The sequence below is a fragment of the Balaenoptera physalus genome (assembly GCF_965194825.1).
Source record: "Balaenoptera physalus genome assembly, chromosome: 6".
Classification (NCBI taxonomy): domain Eukaryota; kingdom Metazoa; phylum Chordata; class Mammalia; order Artiodactyla; family Balaenopteridae; genus Balaenoptera; species Balaenoptera physalus.
In genome coordinates this window covers 100555178-100572909 of record NC_138885.1, presented here as the reverse complement: position 1 = coordinate 100572909, position 17732 = coordinate 100555178, and the positions used below count along the sequence as shown (strand labels likewise).

The window sequence follows — 17732 nt, the reverse complement described above, 5'->3', positions numbered from 1 at the left end:
CTTTGCTTAATCCACCTCCCAAGGGCTCCATCTGTAAAAAGAGTACAGACCAGAAATCCTATTCTTTACTGGATCCCTTCCATGGTACCAGCCTGTTGAGCTTTATTTAGTATCTTCATTTTTTAAATGGGGACAGACATACCTGTCTTACCATTCATAGGACTGATTTATAGGTTTAATGAGATTATATCATCAACATATACTTTATAATCTACAAAGCATACATTTACATAATGACAGCTACTTTGTACTGAGCATCCTCAAATTCTACTACCCTACAATTCTAGGAATAGTAGTGGAAGCTTTACGTATATAATTAATAGTATCTCTTAATCCTCAACACAACCCCCCACTGTTGTTATGATTACATTCAATATATAAATCAGTTAATAATCAGCTCAAAGAGGTTGGTTGGATTGGTTTGCTAAGGTCAAACAAATAGAAAGGGGAAGAGAGTCAGGATTCAACTTAATATTACTTCCAAATGGAGGCCTTCCTTTCCTTTTAGCATAGAGCTAGGAAAACATTTTATGTCCTTAAGAATAGCGGGTGTGATTAAGAAAAAGGGGAAATGGGGTTGGTGGAGGGTGGGTAGGGGGTGGGGGAAGAACCACTGAATAACCTGCCGCTATAGCAAAGCTAACAAAGAAAACACCCTGATAAAACTTGTGCTTGCGTTTTACAACAGACCACCTGAAAATCCCTGGACTTCATAATACATTGTTTTTTTTATGTATCAAATATAAGGTGCAAAGTAAAAAACAGATGTTTTTGAAGCTAGAAGAGCCATCCCAGCCAGATCCAAACTTAGTTATCACACAAATACACAAATCAAAAATGACATGAAACAGGAAAAACAGAACTTCCTTTGCTTTCAGAAAAGCCAAGAAGCAAAGAAAATTCTTTTTAGAAATTCAGAAAAAAAATTTTTTTCATAGTAGCTAATATGCCTTCCTTAGGCATTAAGACACATTTCTGTTCATAACCTTGATACAGCCATATTTTTACTCTTTACAAAAATCAAGTCTCCCAGTAAAAATGGTATTTTACCACACTAATCTTTAAATTCCATCACTGAAAACATAATACACACCAATTTCTAACCTCTTGGAACATTCTGCAAAATGGATTTTAGCCACTGGAATGAATAATTGCTCAGAAAAGCAGCACTGCCTCAACTGTGGTACGATTTGGTAGTCAGTATTCTTGTCTTCCAGTAAAAAGGAGATCTCATAAGCAGAAACACTGGACTCCTTGTGGTTTCATCGATCGAGAGAACGTTTCTGAGCAGCTTCTGAGCAAACATTTCTTAACAGGTTGATCACAGATCTGGGGTCTTCACTCCTCATAATGGCACTGCCAGATACAATCATGTTAGCTCCTGCCTGGAAGAAGTAAACACTTAAGGTTATGCCTCAAAGGAAGATGCAGAAAAACCTAAAACAATTCCTGGACTAGAGTTTCTACCCTTGCAGCTGGCAGTCGGCACTTTAATTGTACAAAAGCCACTTCAAGATGCATACTTAAGCAGCTAGTTCAATGAAAAAAGAAAATGCTTAAATGAGGATGTGAAATTATTTTTAAATGTGTCTAAGAAATCACTGACTTTTTGGTAACCCCCTCTAAATAAACTACACTGCATCTTTGCTAATAAACCTTTAATCCTTAAATCTATTAAGGTCTTCCCCTATATACCAATTCCCCCACAGCTCCTAAAAAAAATCAACCTTTTCATCTCTGAATTATGTGTAAGAATTGGTAGGTAGTCTAAAAGGACAATTATTGCTAAAATGTGAAAGAACCCATAAAACAGGGCAACATTAAATTATTTCTCATTTTGATGCCAGAAGGAATGGAACTTCTTATATATGCTACACTGCATTCCAGAATGGTTTTGAGGTGGCTTAAAAAAGATTTTCAAGATGTTTTTCAATATGAAAGCAAAGAAATCAGAGTAAAACCAAATTTCTCTCTGAGATTCCTAGGATTTGACTCAAGGAGGGAAATCCAATCTATTATGTGATTCAGTGCTAAAAGAAAGGGAGGACTATTGGGAGAACCACTGAAGCTAAGGAAAATTTCTCCAATTAGAGACACTCACCCTATGATACGGCACACTACATCTCTAACAACGTTCCTCATAAAAAAAGAAAAAATATTAGTTTTATAGGGTTACAACCTAACATGTCTCTTAATGTAAGCAAGAAGAGCATTAATGACAAAGCACAGTTCAGTAAAAAAGAATTCCACAAGGGGTCAAAGGATACATGCTCACTAATCGTCTGGCCAGCACCTCCTCCATATTGATCACAGTCAAGCTTTTGATAAGTATCAAGCAGGAAAGTGTGGCATTTATACAAAACACTGAAAGTGCAGATTAGACCATGCTGTTTAATAAAAGCAGGTCACATAAACTTTAATCACCTGCAATGCTACAGGGAGGGCTGGTATCCTTTTATGAAGTTCAGGAGCCTAACTCAGCCTAGCTAGCCACTTGGAAAAAAAAAAAAGTCATCCCACTTCTACAGAGGGACAGATTAGTAGCTTGCAAGGGACAAATCAGTAGCTAATACACCTAAGTTCTACAGAATAACACTCTTTTTCCCCTTTACAAGCAGGTATGTTTTCTTTCCCTATTTTGGAAAACTGTCTCAAAGGCCCTGGAACTTTTCAATGATATTCCACAGGCTGGCATTCAGCTTATTCCTTTCCAAAGAATTTTTTCATCATTACTGAGATAACCAGGACTTACTATTTAATGATGATGTGGTTTCAGAATATTCACTTATCGCTCTTTATTTTCCTGGTTTTACATTTAAACAAAAAAATACTTTTCTAAGAAAGAAAGCCTATTTAGGAAGTCTCTCTGGCAGACAAGCCCTGTCCTGGCATTACATGTGATAGGAAATTGGTCTAGGTTGCAGTCAAGGAGCAGTCTCACCTCTGCGCATTTATGGACGGTGTCAGGACCTACTCCACCATCAACCTCAATGTCCAAAGACGGGAACTGGGTCCTCAACCAGTGAACCTAGTTATACACAAGGAAATAAGTGACTAAGTGGATAGGTAGAGGGGAAAAACACCTAATAAAAAATCACATAGCTGATATTAGCCACTAAAATATGACTCCAAAAGTCTCAGACGATAACTTTATATCAATACAAATTATGATTGGGGAAAACCACCTTTTAATGTACTGTAACAAACTGAGTTTTATAAAAGCAAGCTTTGTTCTGTTTGGCAAATGGCATTCAATTTGTCATGGCTTTGCAGAAAATATACTTCACAGAAACAAGACAAAGACAAAACCCTTCAATGTTCAATGAAAACGCCCAAGAGATCTCAAGGTTACAGAGATAACCGTTTTGAAAAAAATTTTCAAGACTAAGATGTAGTATCTTTTATGATCTCCAAACCTAAATCTTTTGGGGCATTTCTCATACTGTATTCCAATGATATACAGGCATCCTCATCTCCCCACCTTCAGAACAGTACAGGTCTAAACATACAAGTAGTCCAATAAATGCTTACTGAATGAACTTACAGAATAAAAGCCTTACCCCAGAACCAAATACTTCTTTTACCTTTGGCATCATATCTTCCATGAATTTCTGCCCTCCAAACCCAGGTTCCACTGTCATAACCAAGGCCATATCTATCTGATTAGCCCATGGTGCCAAATACTCAACTGTAGTTCCTGGTTTGATAGCAAGGCCAACCTGTAACAGAGACAAATTTGCTATATCACATCAATAATTATTTCCGTATTACATTACTGTTGCATATCAGGCCCAGTAAAAAGGTCTATTCTTAAAGTATAGAATACATACATAAATGGAATACATAAATTGTTCAAACTGTAATTACTTTTTTTTAAAAAGCCAACAAGGCTGTCAAAAGTAAATGTTTCTAAAAGGTAGAAACTTTCAGAAAACATTAGTGGAATGTATTAATCTTAGCTGACAAAGAAGTTATACTTAAACTCTATCTTCAAACCTGACGAATAGCTGCCTAAGTCCAGTCTTCTCCACCTATCATTTCAGGTCTTCCACCAAATCTTCCCAACTCTGAGAATGAATAGTATAAAACATTACCATCGGGCTTCCCTGGTGGCGCAGTGGTTAAGAATCCACCTGCCAATGCAGGGGACACCGGTTCGAGACCTGATCCGGGAAGATCCCACATGCCGCAGAGCAACTAAGCCCGTGAGCCACAGCTACTGAGCCTGCACTCTAGAGTTCGCAAGCTACAATGACTGAGCCCGCGTGCCTGTGTTCCACAACAGAAGCCACGGCAATGAGAAGCCCGCGCACCGCAATGAAGAGTAGCCCTTGCTCGCCGCAAGTAGAGAAAGCCCTCGCACAGCAACGAAGACCCAACACAGCTAAAAATAAATAAATAAATAAATAAATTTATTTTTTTTAAAAAAACGCATTACCATCACTGTTGAGCTCTCACCTTCATTCCATTCTCCCGAATGTCTTTGATCAAAGCCCCCGGGTTCTCAGTAGCCTCGAGATGAAAAGTATATTGATTGGCTCCTGCTACAGCCATTGGTTTTACCCACTGTTCCGGCCTGGACACCATCATGTGCATGTCTGGAAAGAAAAGATGTATCCCCTAAGTATTACTATAAGGAAAATAGCTGGCTCATATTATTGAAGCCAGCCTGGAGTTTTTGCTATTTCAGATATGAACTCTTCTGGCATCATGATAATTGTTAAATATACAGAAGTTACACTTCTGTATAGATAACCTCCCTTCATCCTGAAGATAAGGCTTTGGTTAAACTCATTTACCAAAAAAACCCCCATTTTTTCCACAAAAAGCCTATGGCACTGTTTATGAAAATAACTAGATATCAGGAAACCTAGGTCCAGGGCCAGGAAATCCCATTCTAAAAAACTTAAAGAAGTCATGTTATCTATGTGGACTGGCTTCCTCATTTATAAAATAAGAAAGTTAAATTAAGTGATTCTCCCCACCAATATTTTATTGAGCACTTACCACACCATTAACTTTTCTAGGCCGCAGGGGTACAGCAAAACACAGACAAAAATCTCTGCTGTCACAGGGATTACATTCTTAGTGGGAGAGACAAATAAAAGGAGTGAAGATAATACACACTAGGTTGGTAGTAAATAAGGCCAGTGTGGTTGGGGCCGGGGGCACACTGGGGAGAGAAGATGAGGTCAGAGAAGCACCGGCTGAGAGTACAGAGCTCTGCAGCCCACTAGGTTTTATTCTGAACGACGCAGAACAAACACTACAGGATTTTGAGTCAAGTGACAGGATCCGACTTAGAAGGCCAAGGCAAAAAACCCAGCAATTGAGGATGGCGAGCAATGGTAGGGATTCTGGGTATGTTCGGGAGGCAGGGACAATAGGGGCTGCTGTGGACCAGAAGTGCAGAGTGAAAGTGGCCATCGACAGATGAATGGATAAAGAAGATGTGGCACATATATACAACGGAATATTACTCAGCCATAAAAAGGAACAAAACTGAGTTATTTGTAGTGAGGTGGATGGACCGAGAGTCTGTCATACAGAGTGAAGTAAGTCAGAAAGAGAAAAACAAATACCGTAGGCTAACACATATACATGGAATCTTAAAAAAAAAAAAGGTCATGAAGAACCTAGGGGCAGGACAGGAATACAAACACAAACCTACTAGAGAATGGACTTAAGGACACGGGGAGGGGGAAGGGTAAGCTGGGACGAAGTGAGAGAGTGGCATGGACATATATGCACTACGAAATGTAGAGTAGATAGCTAGTGGGAAGCAGCTCCATAGCACAGGGAGATCAGCTCAGTGCTTTGTGACCACCTAGAGGGGTGGGATAGGGAGGGTGGGAGGGAGACACAAGAGGGAGGAGATATGGGGATATATGTATATGTATAGCTGATTCACTTTGTTATAAAGCAGAAACTAACACAACATTGTAAAGCAATTACTCTCCAATAAAGATGTTAAAAAAAAAAAAAGAAGTTCAGAGTTAGAGGAGAGTCAGATGGTCCAAGGGTTTGGCCTGAGGAGCCAGAAGAGAAGTGCCATCAACTGAGAGGCCGACAACTGCAAGAAGAGGAACAGACTGAGAGGGAAGAACACGTTAACCTGAGAAGCCTGCCACGTGTCCTCATGCTAAAGCTCGAATCATATGAGTATATGTTTGGGAAGAAATGAGCATGGCTTTCTTAAAGATCTTGACTTAAAACATAAGAGCATTTCATGAGAAGGAGAGGGCAGCTTAAAAGAAGTGAAAACAAGAAATAATGCTGGGAAGAAGAATACAGTAAACACTCCCGCGCCAGACAGATGGCAGTGAGGAGAGTTTTGAGCTTTTTGTTTTGTTAGAGGGAGCACATTGCTGATACAGCAAAGCTATATTAAAGAAAAAAATTCTAGTATTCCAGAACTCAGTAACTAAGATTATAAAATGCAACAAGGCTTTGAAAAATGTCAGGAAAACAGAGTATACAGCCTGATTAATGAAGCCAAGACTAACATTTATATTTCTAAACTAACAAAAGTAACAAAAATAGAACATATTTTAATAGGCAAAATCTTGTTTTTAAAAGATAATCTCAATTTGGTGTTTTTTTCCCCTTCGTATTATAAACAAGAAAAAAAATTCAATCTAGTTTAAAAGATCAAGTTTACTCTTTCCTAAGTTACCAGACTGCTAAGTCATCCCTGTTCAAATCTCTAGCACGCAGTCACTACTAGCAACCCTCACTGGACATCCTCTAGTATTTGGGGAATTGATGGCTCAGCTAATCTGCCTATAATTAAGATACAGTTCTCAAATGTTCTATTATCAGACTCCCTTTGCACTCTTAAAAATTACTGAAGCCCTCCCCCCAAAATATTGTTGATGTGGCTTATATTTATCAATATTTAATGTATTAGAAATGCAAACTAAAGAATTTTTAGTGTCTACTTATTAATTCATTAAAAAATAATAATGATAATAAAAATAAATCCATTACACGTTAACGTAAGAGTGGCATTATTTTACATTTTTGCGAGTCGCTAATGTCTGCCTTAAGAGAAGACATCTATATTCTCACACCTGCTCTGCATTCAATCTCCTGCAATCTGTTGTTTTATATGATGGGAAAAAAGTGCATAGAAAAGGGAGGAGTACCTACAACCACAGCCTTTTCACTCAAGTGTGGATATTCTATTTCTACCCCAAAACTCAACAAGTGGTACTTTTTTTAGAAAGGTTAGTGGCAACGTGGAATCCATAAACCCCACCAGTGACCTTTTCGTACTTTATTACACTCAAACCCATTAGTCTATATTTTGAATGGCTCCTTTAAGTACTACTGGTTCACTGAGTTACACAGATCTTCCAAATAGTGACACATTTCATTATATACTATCCAAAACCCGCACTTGTTAATGATATTACAGATCTTGTCAGAAAAGCTGTGAGTACTGGGAAGCTGTCACGCTCACAGAGGCAGATATAAGTTTTCTAAAATTCCAACTTTCACTTGCAAACTCTAACTTTATCGGTGGCAATGAAAACTGATAAGCCGCTTTCCTTGAAGTGACAGGCTCACTTAGTTAATTTTAAAGAAAATGTCAGTAAAATATCCAAGTCTGATAACCACAGTTCATCTGTCAGTTGTCCTTTCAAGGGAAAATGGTATTCATGACTGGCACTTTCAGTTCACAGCTTAAAACAATGGCACAAGTGGCTTTCTTCGAGGAAACTATCATCCTCCAGGATTTAATAGAAGTGCTTTATATGTACTTTCCACTTTGTCACACAAAATACTAATGAGACATGCACTCAAGGATCAAGATTTACTAAATCAATCACTTGTACCAATTCATCAAGGATACTTCTTATAAAGGATACTATGAATGTATGGCAAATAGGAATATCGCGACTACCTGTATAGTTCAGTATCACTGCCTTGTCTCAGGCTAAGGCATCAGCAGACTAATTCACCACTGCTTTTGCACCATCAGCATAAATAATGGCAAACAATATCAGTACAAGTAATTTACAAATCAAACTACAAATAGTTTTGATGTCATGGACCATCTGAAAAGGACTCCTACAGGTCCTCAGACCATACTTGAAGACCACTGATTTAGCTAAGAACAAAAATGACTTTTCCCTACCACTTTACTTCTTAGATGGTAAATTCTACTCAATACTGAGATTGAAGAGTTAAAAGCCTTAGCAGTTATACATACAACTTGAGATCTAACTCCTAGGATATATCATGTATCAATTATCCAACAACCAGTATCCAAGAATTAAACAAAGAAAAACATATAATATAAAAAACAAAGGTCACAAAACCCAAACACTAAAGCATAAGTCCATTCATCTTTACTTGAGATTCACCTCTGGAAAGACTGATTAGCAAGTTTATCAGCAAATAACAAACTAAAAACAGAAAGGAAAAGCAGATTGTGTGGGGTGGTGGCAGTTGAGTTGGTAATAGAAGAGGCACAGATAGAGATAGGAGGGGAGTCAAACAGCAGTGAGATGTTAACACTTGGAGACGAACTAAAAGGGAGAGAAACGGAAAAATACATACATATTTTCAATCCACACAAAGCCACAGTGGGGAATTCTGTGGCCACTGTACAAGCCAGGGAAGGTGGGGGGACAAAGAATGTTACTTATTTCATCCAACTCTGACAGTCATAAGAATGAATTTACCCTGGAAAATTCATTTTCCAAAATGTAGTTAAAAAAAAAAAGTTCAGATAATCAAGAGGATTATATTCCATTATTTGGAAATTTCAAAAGAGTGAACATGTTGGTGGAACATTGTTTCCCTCATGCCACATAAATTAGGTGATAATGTACATTCCCTTAGGTACGTTCGAAGTGGATGGCGCCTACAGAGGCTCTAACAGGCTCCTGCGGTGCTGGCAGCGTTCCACGACTGCACTGGACGGTACAGCAGTCACAGGCCACACGTGGCTACTGAGAACCTGCAATGTGGTTAATGCCACTGAAAAACTAGTTTTAATTTTATTTAATTTTAACTCATTTAGATAGCTACACGTGGCTAGTGGCTACCATACCTTCACAAAACTGGCCCACAGGGACTTCCCTGGTGGCGCAGTGGTTAAGAATCCGCCTGCCAATCGAACCAGGGACACGGGTTCGATCCCTGGTCCGGGAAGATCCCACATGCCACGGAGCAACTAAGCCCGTGCACCACAACCACTAAGCCTGCGCTCTAGAGCCGTGGGCCACAACTACTGAGCCTGTGTGTCACAACTACTGAAGCCCGCATGCCTAGAGCCCGTGCTCCGCAACAAGAGAAGCCACCATAATGAGAAGCTTGTGCACCGCAACGAAGAGTAGCCCCCGCTTACTGCAACTAGAGAAAGCCCGTGCAGCAACAGAGACCCAACGCAGCCAAAAAAATAAAATAAAATAAAAAAATTTATTAAAAAAAATTTAAAAACTAGCCCACAATATTTCAATTAAGAAAATCTAAGTTTTACTACATTTATGTAATGAGTTACATAAAAACACATATTTACAAGAACTCACCAAATGTCTTATTACCAGAGATCTGGCAAGTGAGGCATTGCTAACTTAGTTTAAAACAGCAGCAGCAAGGATATGTGGACTGAATCTATATTCCATAAAAAGTAACTTCTAGGTCACTCATCTCAAAAATCCTTAATTCACATTATCTTACAATGTTGGAGTGGAGCGTACATAGACCCCACTTGTGGAAAGCTCCAATTTCCATGAATTGGCTTCAGATATAGACCATAAGTCAATCAATTCATAAATTCATTTAACAATTACATTGAGCCCCAGCTGTGTCTATGCTAAGCTCTAGGAAAACTACAGCAAACAAAGTGGATGAAATCCTGCCCTTAAGGAGTTTACAGTCTGATAAAAGTAAATCTCAGATTGAAAGAAATTCTAAGAAGAAAATCAACAAGGTGATGTAACTGGGAAAAGGTTAATTTAAGACAGGGCTCTCTGAAGAAACAACAGAGGCTCTGAGGTGGAAAGATGAGGCAGCACTGGTCAAGAGAAGGCAGCTTTCTAGGCAAAGAGATTAGCCAAAGTGCCCAGGCCCTGAAGCGGGTAAGCGTTTGGCTTCTTACAGGCAGCCAATGAAACCCCAGCACAGGGAGGAGGGAAAAGGGTACAAGATGAAACTGGAGGGTGAGAAACCAACCAGCTACTTTCCCTTTACTTGAGCAACACATCCAGCTTCAGATGGTGTAACACCCACTTACCAAAGAAAGGGTCCTGGCCTAGCTGCTTTCGGAGGCTTTCTACCACAGGGTGACCAAAGGTGATGTTGGGAACAAAATGCCTACAAGACAAACAAAATCTTGCTCTGAAAATGTTTTCGATTCCGTTTCTGTATTTTTCTCAATATGTATTCTGATGGGGGTAGAGGAGACTATCTGTGATTGCAATTATTTTTCAATAACATCATCAGTATTAAACAACACTAAAAATATCTGTATAGTTTCAGTTTTACAGAGCAGTTATCTCCTTGATATTTCAGCAAACCATAATAATGTCACATGATTTACTCTATTTAACTCTGTAATTCAAAATCCCTAACAAGTAGAAATGGAAGGATGACAAAACCAAAATCCCAAAAGTTGTATGACTTGCCCAAGTCACACACTAGTTAGGAAGCTCAGGACTCTGATACGGGTCTCTCAAATCAACCTATCACAGGCTGCGTGTGGCTACTTCTAATCCATCTCTATCACAGGGCACAAAATGACAGTTTATCGAAACTTTCTTAAAGATTATCAATAAAGACACTTAAGGTATACTAATCACCACCACTTACTGAGAGTTTACAACATACCAGATATTGTACCTTAATTCATTTCATCTTCATGACAGCCCTATGAAGTAGATGCTGTTATTATCCCCATTTGAAGAGCACAGGATACATAACTTCCTTAAGTCATCCAGTTAATAATTTGTTGGGGCAGGATTCAAATTAAGGCTTCCTGATATCAGACCCAAAGTAGTTAACCATTATCCTACTCTGGTTAGTCCTTTTGTTCTATCACCAGCTCACTTCAATATTTAACAAAACCTCCTATATGTAAGTCCCAGGCTGAGTGCTTCAGAGAGCACTGTATTTTATAAAGAAATATGTGAGTGTTCCTGCTCACCCCAGACAAGTTTACAATCTCACTGGTAAGAGATGGCTCATGACTCACCAGAATTCACGGCTGACTGTTACAGCACAGTTGTCGGTAGGAAGCCAGCTCAGCCAAGGACCACACTTCCCAACTCCCTTCACATCTAGTGGCCCACGTAACTAGTTCTCACCAATGGACCGTGAGTTTAAGTGATGTGCGTCACTGCAGAGCCCAGGAGGTTGAGTAGTATTCCTGTTCTGCTCTCACTTTATCCTTCTGCCAGTAAAGAGGCCCTTACGGAATGGCAGAGCCACAGGATGGAAGGGGACTAGGTCCCTCAATTTCTGCATGGACAGACATTTCACACCAAACTATTGCATGAATGAGAAAATTTATATCATTAAGCCACTGAAATCTGGGCTTTCTTTGTTAAAGTAGTAGACATTACCCTGTATGAGGACTGTTAAGAAAAGCTACACAGTAACAAGTAGGCAATATTAAGGTAAAATAGTTCCAGAGGCAAGTAGAATAGCACTTTTTAAAAAGGGGTAAGATCATGAGATTTACAGAACAAATAGAATTTGTGAAAATGGGGAAGGAAATGAAGCAAAGGCAGAAATAACTAAGTTAAGTTCAAAGAAGGGGGAGATGGTATTGCCCACCCTGGCTAGTATGAAAAAGGCAGGAGGCAGACTGTGTCACATTAAGTGCATTAAATGCCAGGCTCACTGTTTTGACTTTATCCTGATCAACTGAGATTTTAAAAGAAAGACACAAATGGAAAATAAGATGGAAATAATACAGTAGGCAGACAGACTGGGCAGTAAATTGGAAGAAGGGAGGCAAGAGGTGCTGCTAAATGGCAAGAAACAGAACGGAAACAAGGACAGCAGGTGATAGGATCTCCTAAGTGATAAGATGTGGGGGAGGGGGAAGGTCGAAGAGAGAGAATAAACCAAGTCCAAAGTCTTGAGCTTAAGATGACAGGCAGGCAGAATGAGTGTTAATAAAAAATAAAACATATACAGGCCAAGCACCATTCTAAACCATTCCAATATATTAACTCATTACAACCTCAAAACAGGGACTTCCCAGGTGATCCAGTGGTTAAGACTCCGCGCTTCCAATGCAAAGGACGCGGGTTCGATCCCTGGTCAGGGAACTAAGATCCTACGTGCTGCGCAGCCAAAAAACAAAACCAAAACAAACCAACCAACCCTCTCAACAATTCAGTGAGACAGGTACCACTATTACCTGTATTTTACAGATGAGGAAATACGAGGCCCAAGCTCACACAACCAGTAGGTGCTGGAGGCAGGAGTTAAACACAGGCAATCTAGCTCCAAAGTTCAGGCTCTTAACTACCAGGCTTGTCTGCTCCTCCACTGACAGCTAATAACTAACAGAAGAAGAAAGTCCAAGGGAGGAGGGGAGCCTTGAGAGAGAGAGGTCAGGATTCAGGACACACCTGAACGGGATGGGTATGGTGAATGGGTACAGACACTTTTACTCTCAGGCACCCTGGTCCTTGGAGGTTGGATTTCTAGTATTTTGGAAATCATTCTACCATTCGCCTAAGAGCAGTGACTTGCCAGGGTTATGGATAAGATGCTTATTATATTTACTTAGAACTTGGAGGTAAGAGTCACATAAGCAGGCAGCAAGGACTACTGAATACTACACAAATCTGAGATTGAAAGATCTGGATTTCATTCACTGTTTTTTCTGTGTGCCCTCGGAAGTATTTTTGTTGTCTCAACCTTAGGCTTCGTTTATCATGAAAATAAACACAATAACCACATCTTGAGAAAATATGAGAATAAAACAAATACACTTTTACTTCACTGGGAAACAGAAGCTATAATGTCATTTTGGAGTAAAGATTGCCAAAATTAAAATGCAATTCAAAAGTGTCCTTTTCTCCCAAAGAACTTACGAGATTAAGCTATAATCGCTTAGAATATCGGAATAAGGGATACGATTATTTTGATCCCCCATCACATGTATAATTTTCACACAAAGCAAACCTTTACCAGATCTCCCAACAAGGCAAAGAGGAGGATCGAGGTTGATATAAAATTCAGCAAGACTGTAACCAAACAACACTTCCTGTGAATAAGGAATCACACCTATGCCTACGGTGGGGGGTAGGCTGGCAGGTAACGTGGAGGAGTGAGACAGGGCAGATGGAGACGGGAAAAATGAAGAACACCTGGCCCGGCTAATGGTGGCCTTGTGACACTGTGGGCCCAGTACTGAAGTCAGTCAGGTCTAGTACTAACGTGAAACCTCCCTGGTTTCTAAATCTCCCTAATTTAGAAACTGAATATCTGCTCAGTTCCTACACTTACGACCAACACATCTCCAGTCACTGTCTTGTCATGACACACTTATATTTACATGCTTTCCAGTTTTCCTTTCCAGAAAATCCACTTGTCCTTTATTTCAAATATCCAACCATACTAGTGCTCCACCCACCGGTGTTTCCAGAACTTGCTCCTGAATTTCAAAACGAAGACGTTCAGTTTTAATCAGAAGTGCGGGCTTCAAGGGAAGAGAGGGGACTAGAAAACAAGGGCATGCAAGCTCAGTGTAATGTTGGAGATTTTTCAGGAGACCAGGAAAAGAAGCATGGAGGCACCACCTGGAGGGAAGGTAAATTGGGGCTGGCGGCCTTGGGAAAGGGAGTCCACAGCCCCTCTTTCATACCCTGGGCCTAGGAGGCACTGCAGCTCAGCCAGGCTCTGCCTCTTCGGTGGGACACTGGGAAGGGGCTGAACCTCCCCAATCTGGTTTCCTCCTTTGCAAAAGGGGAATAAAAATAGCTCTTACCTCAGAAAGTTGTGACGCTTAACAGAGAAAGGGTTTTTAAAATGGTGTATGCAGAATTTAGTTTTTTCAAACCAAGATGTTTCCTGGTAAAGGGGGAAAGGAGTCAATAAAAAACAAATACTTTATCTTAATAAGCTCAGGGTCTGCCATAGGGCTGGGAGGGGCAAAAAGAGATTCCTTAGAGATCCCTCCCTTATGATAAAGCCATTCATCCAACCAATTATAATTAAGCTTACCATGGTGCTTTTCCTGCAGAGAATACAGAGGTGAGCCAAAGAAACAGTCTCTGCTTTCAGGGAGCTTACGGTGCAGCAGGAGAGATACGAAATAAGTATCAAAAAATATAGTTGTTCTTTGAAAACAGAGAATATCTTAATCATTCTCTGTAAGCCTAATACCCACAGAAGACAGTTTCTAAGACAAAACAAGCTGCTGCAGGCTTCCAATCCTGGCTCCGCCATTTCTTAGCTACGAGGTGACTTTCATCTCTCTTTCTGTCAACTCCTCACTGTCAAAGTGGTGCCGATAACAGCACCAAGCTCATAGGGTCGTGTGAAATAATTCACAAAAAGTATCAGACCAGAAATAGTCAAGTGCTTGTAAATATTACCTATTGTTGTTGTCACTGATACTCTGATTGGTAAACTGGAACAAATTATTTTCTCCATTCGCTCACTCAAACATTGGACAAGACTTATTTACAACCAAGCTGCTCTCTGTGACAAACACACTACACACATATACTCGTAGTCTGTTCTATACTGAGACCCTCAAGTGTCTCAGAAGCAAAATTTTGTCTCATTTTGTGTCTCAGACACAAAAATGTAGCTACCCATCTGTGAGGTACACACTCCAGTAATATTACCTGTGAAAGTTCAGGGCTTTCAAGCAAAGGTACCAAAAAAATATACAGAAGTAGAAATATATGTGATACCAAACTAAAAATCAAGGTTTTGTAAGAGGTAATATTTACTAATCTTCTTTGCCATTATCAGTTAGGCACGGTGTTGAGGTAACTGAGTGGAATACAAAAGAGAAACAGCAGATTTAACCAGACAGAACAAAGAAGACAAAGCTGTCATAAGAGGAGTGACATTAAAAAGACATGGAAGTGACTGGTTATCTTTCGTAAAAAACATGAATTCGCAGATTTGTATGAGAGTACACAGAGATTTTACCTATTTCCAATAAATTTACTTTTCTACCCCAAGCCAAGGTAATGGCTGTTTTGATCTTATGGCCTGTTATCAGTGGGGCTCAGAGAACCACTTGGCAAACCCAAGATCCAAGTTGCAACTCTGTCACAATGTGTGTAACGTTGAGAGAGTCTTAACTGTTATCTCTACGTTTGTTCCTCATTTTATAACCAACTTAAGAAACTAGCATCATTCTGATTTCAAACAATATTGATTATGGGCTGTAACTACAGTGCTTAAAAATTACTTACAAAAAACTGACCTCCCTGAAGAGCAGGGTGCCTGAAGAGAAAATAGACAGGAAAGTCATAATTCGAACAATGATACAACAACTAACAGTTACATAGAATTTACTATATGCCAGGCACTGTAAACTACGTGTATGAGATCATTTCATCTTCCAAAGATGCCGAAGAGGTAGTGTTATTACTCCCACTTTTCACATAATGAAACTGAAGCTCAATGAGGTTAAATGGCTTGTCCCAAGTAACCCAGCAAGTGGCAGAAGTCGGGCGTTCTCACTCCAGGTGCCAAGCTCGTCATCCTTACACAAGTCTTTCTCCCCAGCTTTGCCACTAACTAGCTATATGAGCTTGGGCAAGTCATGCCTATCCCCTTGGGCCTCAGTTTCTCCTACTGAAAATGAGACGGGTCCTAGAGATTTAAGGTCGCTTCCGGGTGCTAAGTGCTAGAAGACCACACGTTACGTTGGGGGAGGGGAGATGGCTGAGGTTTGGGACGCGGTCGCAGCCCAGGATGCCGACTCAGGTCCCCTCCAAGCAGGGCCTCCAGGGCTCCCACCGCAGGCCCCTTCTCAGTACCGCGTTCAGAGTGAGGCGCTCCGCGGTACAGGGACGCCGTGCACCCAACAGGCACTCAATAAAGGTGCGCCTATCCCGCCCCGCGCGGCAACCCAGACCCGAGCCCCGCGGAGAGTTACCCGTCCATTACATCCAGGTGCAGATAATCGGCCCCAGAGTCCAGCATACGAATGCACTCAGCCCCTAAACTGGCCAGGTCGCTGTTGAGGATGGACGGACCAATCTTGCAGCCGGACGCCATGGTGCTAGTTGTCTGGAGCAAGTTACCCAGCGAGATCCCCGGCAAGATGAAGGCGTCGCGCCCCGATTGGCCGCACAATTTTGGCCACGCCTCTTCCCTGTAGAGTCTTCCGGACTCCACCGGAAGCAGCTGCCTTGAGGGGGGAAGTCCCGCCTCCCCTAGCGGGAGGGGGTGCCACTCTAAGGGCTTAGGGGCGGGGTCTCGCCGTGAGGCACCTTCCTCCTTCCTCTGACCTTTGTTTTTAAAACAAGGCTTTCAGGTCTCCCAGTCCTCTGAGGAGTTTCTTAATCTTTTTTAGTTTTACTTCCCCTGCAGTTCCCTCTCAGCTCTTGCCCTCTTATCACTTTTTTGTTTCTCCATCGTTTGCATATGCGTTCCTTTCCTCTCCATCCCTGTACTTGTACAAGAACAACAACAAAAAAAACACTCTTCTTCCTATTTCTCTTTGAATTCTTCTCAAGAGCGGTGGGAGTCTGATTTAGGGCGGAATCCTGGCTCTACCAGATACTAGCTGGGTGACCTGGCAAGTCACTTCTCCCTGCCTACAGTTTTCTCATCTGTTAAGACAGTGCTCAACGTTTAAGATTTGTGAATCCAAGTATGTGCCCAGGACCGGATGCCAGGTGCTCAGTATAAAATGGTGGTGGTTATTATTACTCTCCTCTGCTTCTGGCCCTCATCCTTCTTACCTTCTCTCACAGGAATGCTTATTGACAAATTGCAATACATTTATTTACTGTTCAGACAAAATCCAGAACAGGGTAAGAGTGGCTATTTCTTTGCCAAATGTGTCTAGGATCATTGGGTGGGGAAAATAACCCTAGTAAAACTGTAAGCAGATAAGGTGGGGGAGGAGGGGTCTCTGGAGAAAGAAAACCAGGCATGGCTTTATTGACATAAGAGAAGGCATTTTTGGCCTAAGCTCTTTTGTCATCTAAGCCTGGCCACAATGTTTGCCCTTGAACAGTTCTCAGTAATTAATTTTTTTTTTTTTTTTTTACAGTTCACAATGATGAATATTCACTTCTTTATTTTCATTTAAAAATTAAAATTTCAAAGGATTGAGAATTCTAAGTAATATATGTGGTTAAAGTTACCAGATATAATAATAGAAATATGCTATGTATTGGGGTAAGAAAAGTTATAAGCTATGGAGATGTCTTTGTTAAGGAAGAAGAAAGTGATTTTGTCCTAAAGGTGGTCATTTTTTTTTTTATTGAAGTATAGTTGATTTACAATGTTGTGTTACTTCCTGATGTACAGCAAAGTGATTCAGTTATATATATATATATATATATATATTATATATAGTTCTATATTCGGGTGTATATATACATATATGTATTCTTTTTCAGATTCTTTTGTATAGTAATTAATGATCTTAAGGGGACAAAGAATGCAGAAACAAACGCCTGTTATCAGGCAAGAGAAGTAACAATAGCGAAGATAGTGTATTGGTTGTAAATTCAACCAGTTCTTTTCAATGGACATGATCAGCCTAAAGCCTCAACCAC

General features: G+C 40.4%; 1 protein-coding gene across 6 annotated transcripts; it reads right to left on the bottom strand.

Moving 5' to 3' along the window:
* Nucleotides 1–61: 61 nt before the first annotated feature.
* RPE (ribulose-5-phosphate-3-epimerase) lies at nt 62–16299 on the bottom strand. Of its 6 annotated transcripts, none has more exons than XM_082467327.1 (7): nt 16108–16299; nt 15419–15438; nt 10250–10329; nt 4459–4598; nt 3561–3719; nt 2942–3028; nt 62–1385 (listed from the first exon to the last, which is right to left on the bottom strand). In XM_082467327.1, exons 1-7 carry the CDS (start codon nt 16216–16218, stop codon nt 1263–1265), a joined length of 720 nt encoding a protein of 239 aa, XP_082323453.1. In that variant the 5' UTR covers nt 16219–16299; the 3' UTR covers nt 62–1262. The 6 variants fall into 6 exon arrangements, with proteins under 6 accessions (XP_082323453.1, XP_082323455.1, XP_082323457.1 ...); XM_082467329.1 differs by having other exon boundaries at nt 3585–3719; nt 16108–16293; XM_082467331.1 differs by lacking the exon at nt 10250–10329 and having other exon boundaries at nt 15408–15438.
* Nucleotides 16300–17732: the final 1433 nt, after the last annotated feature.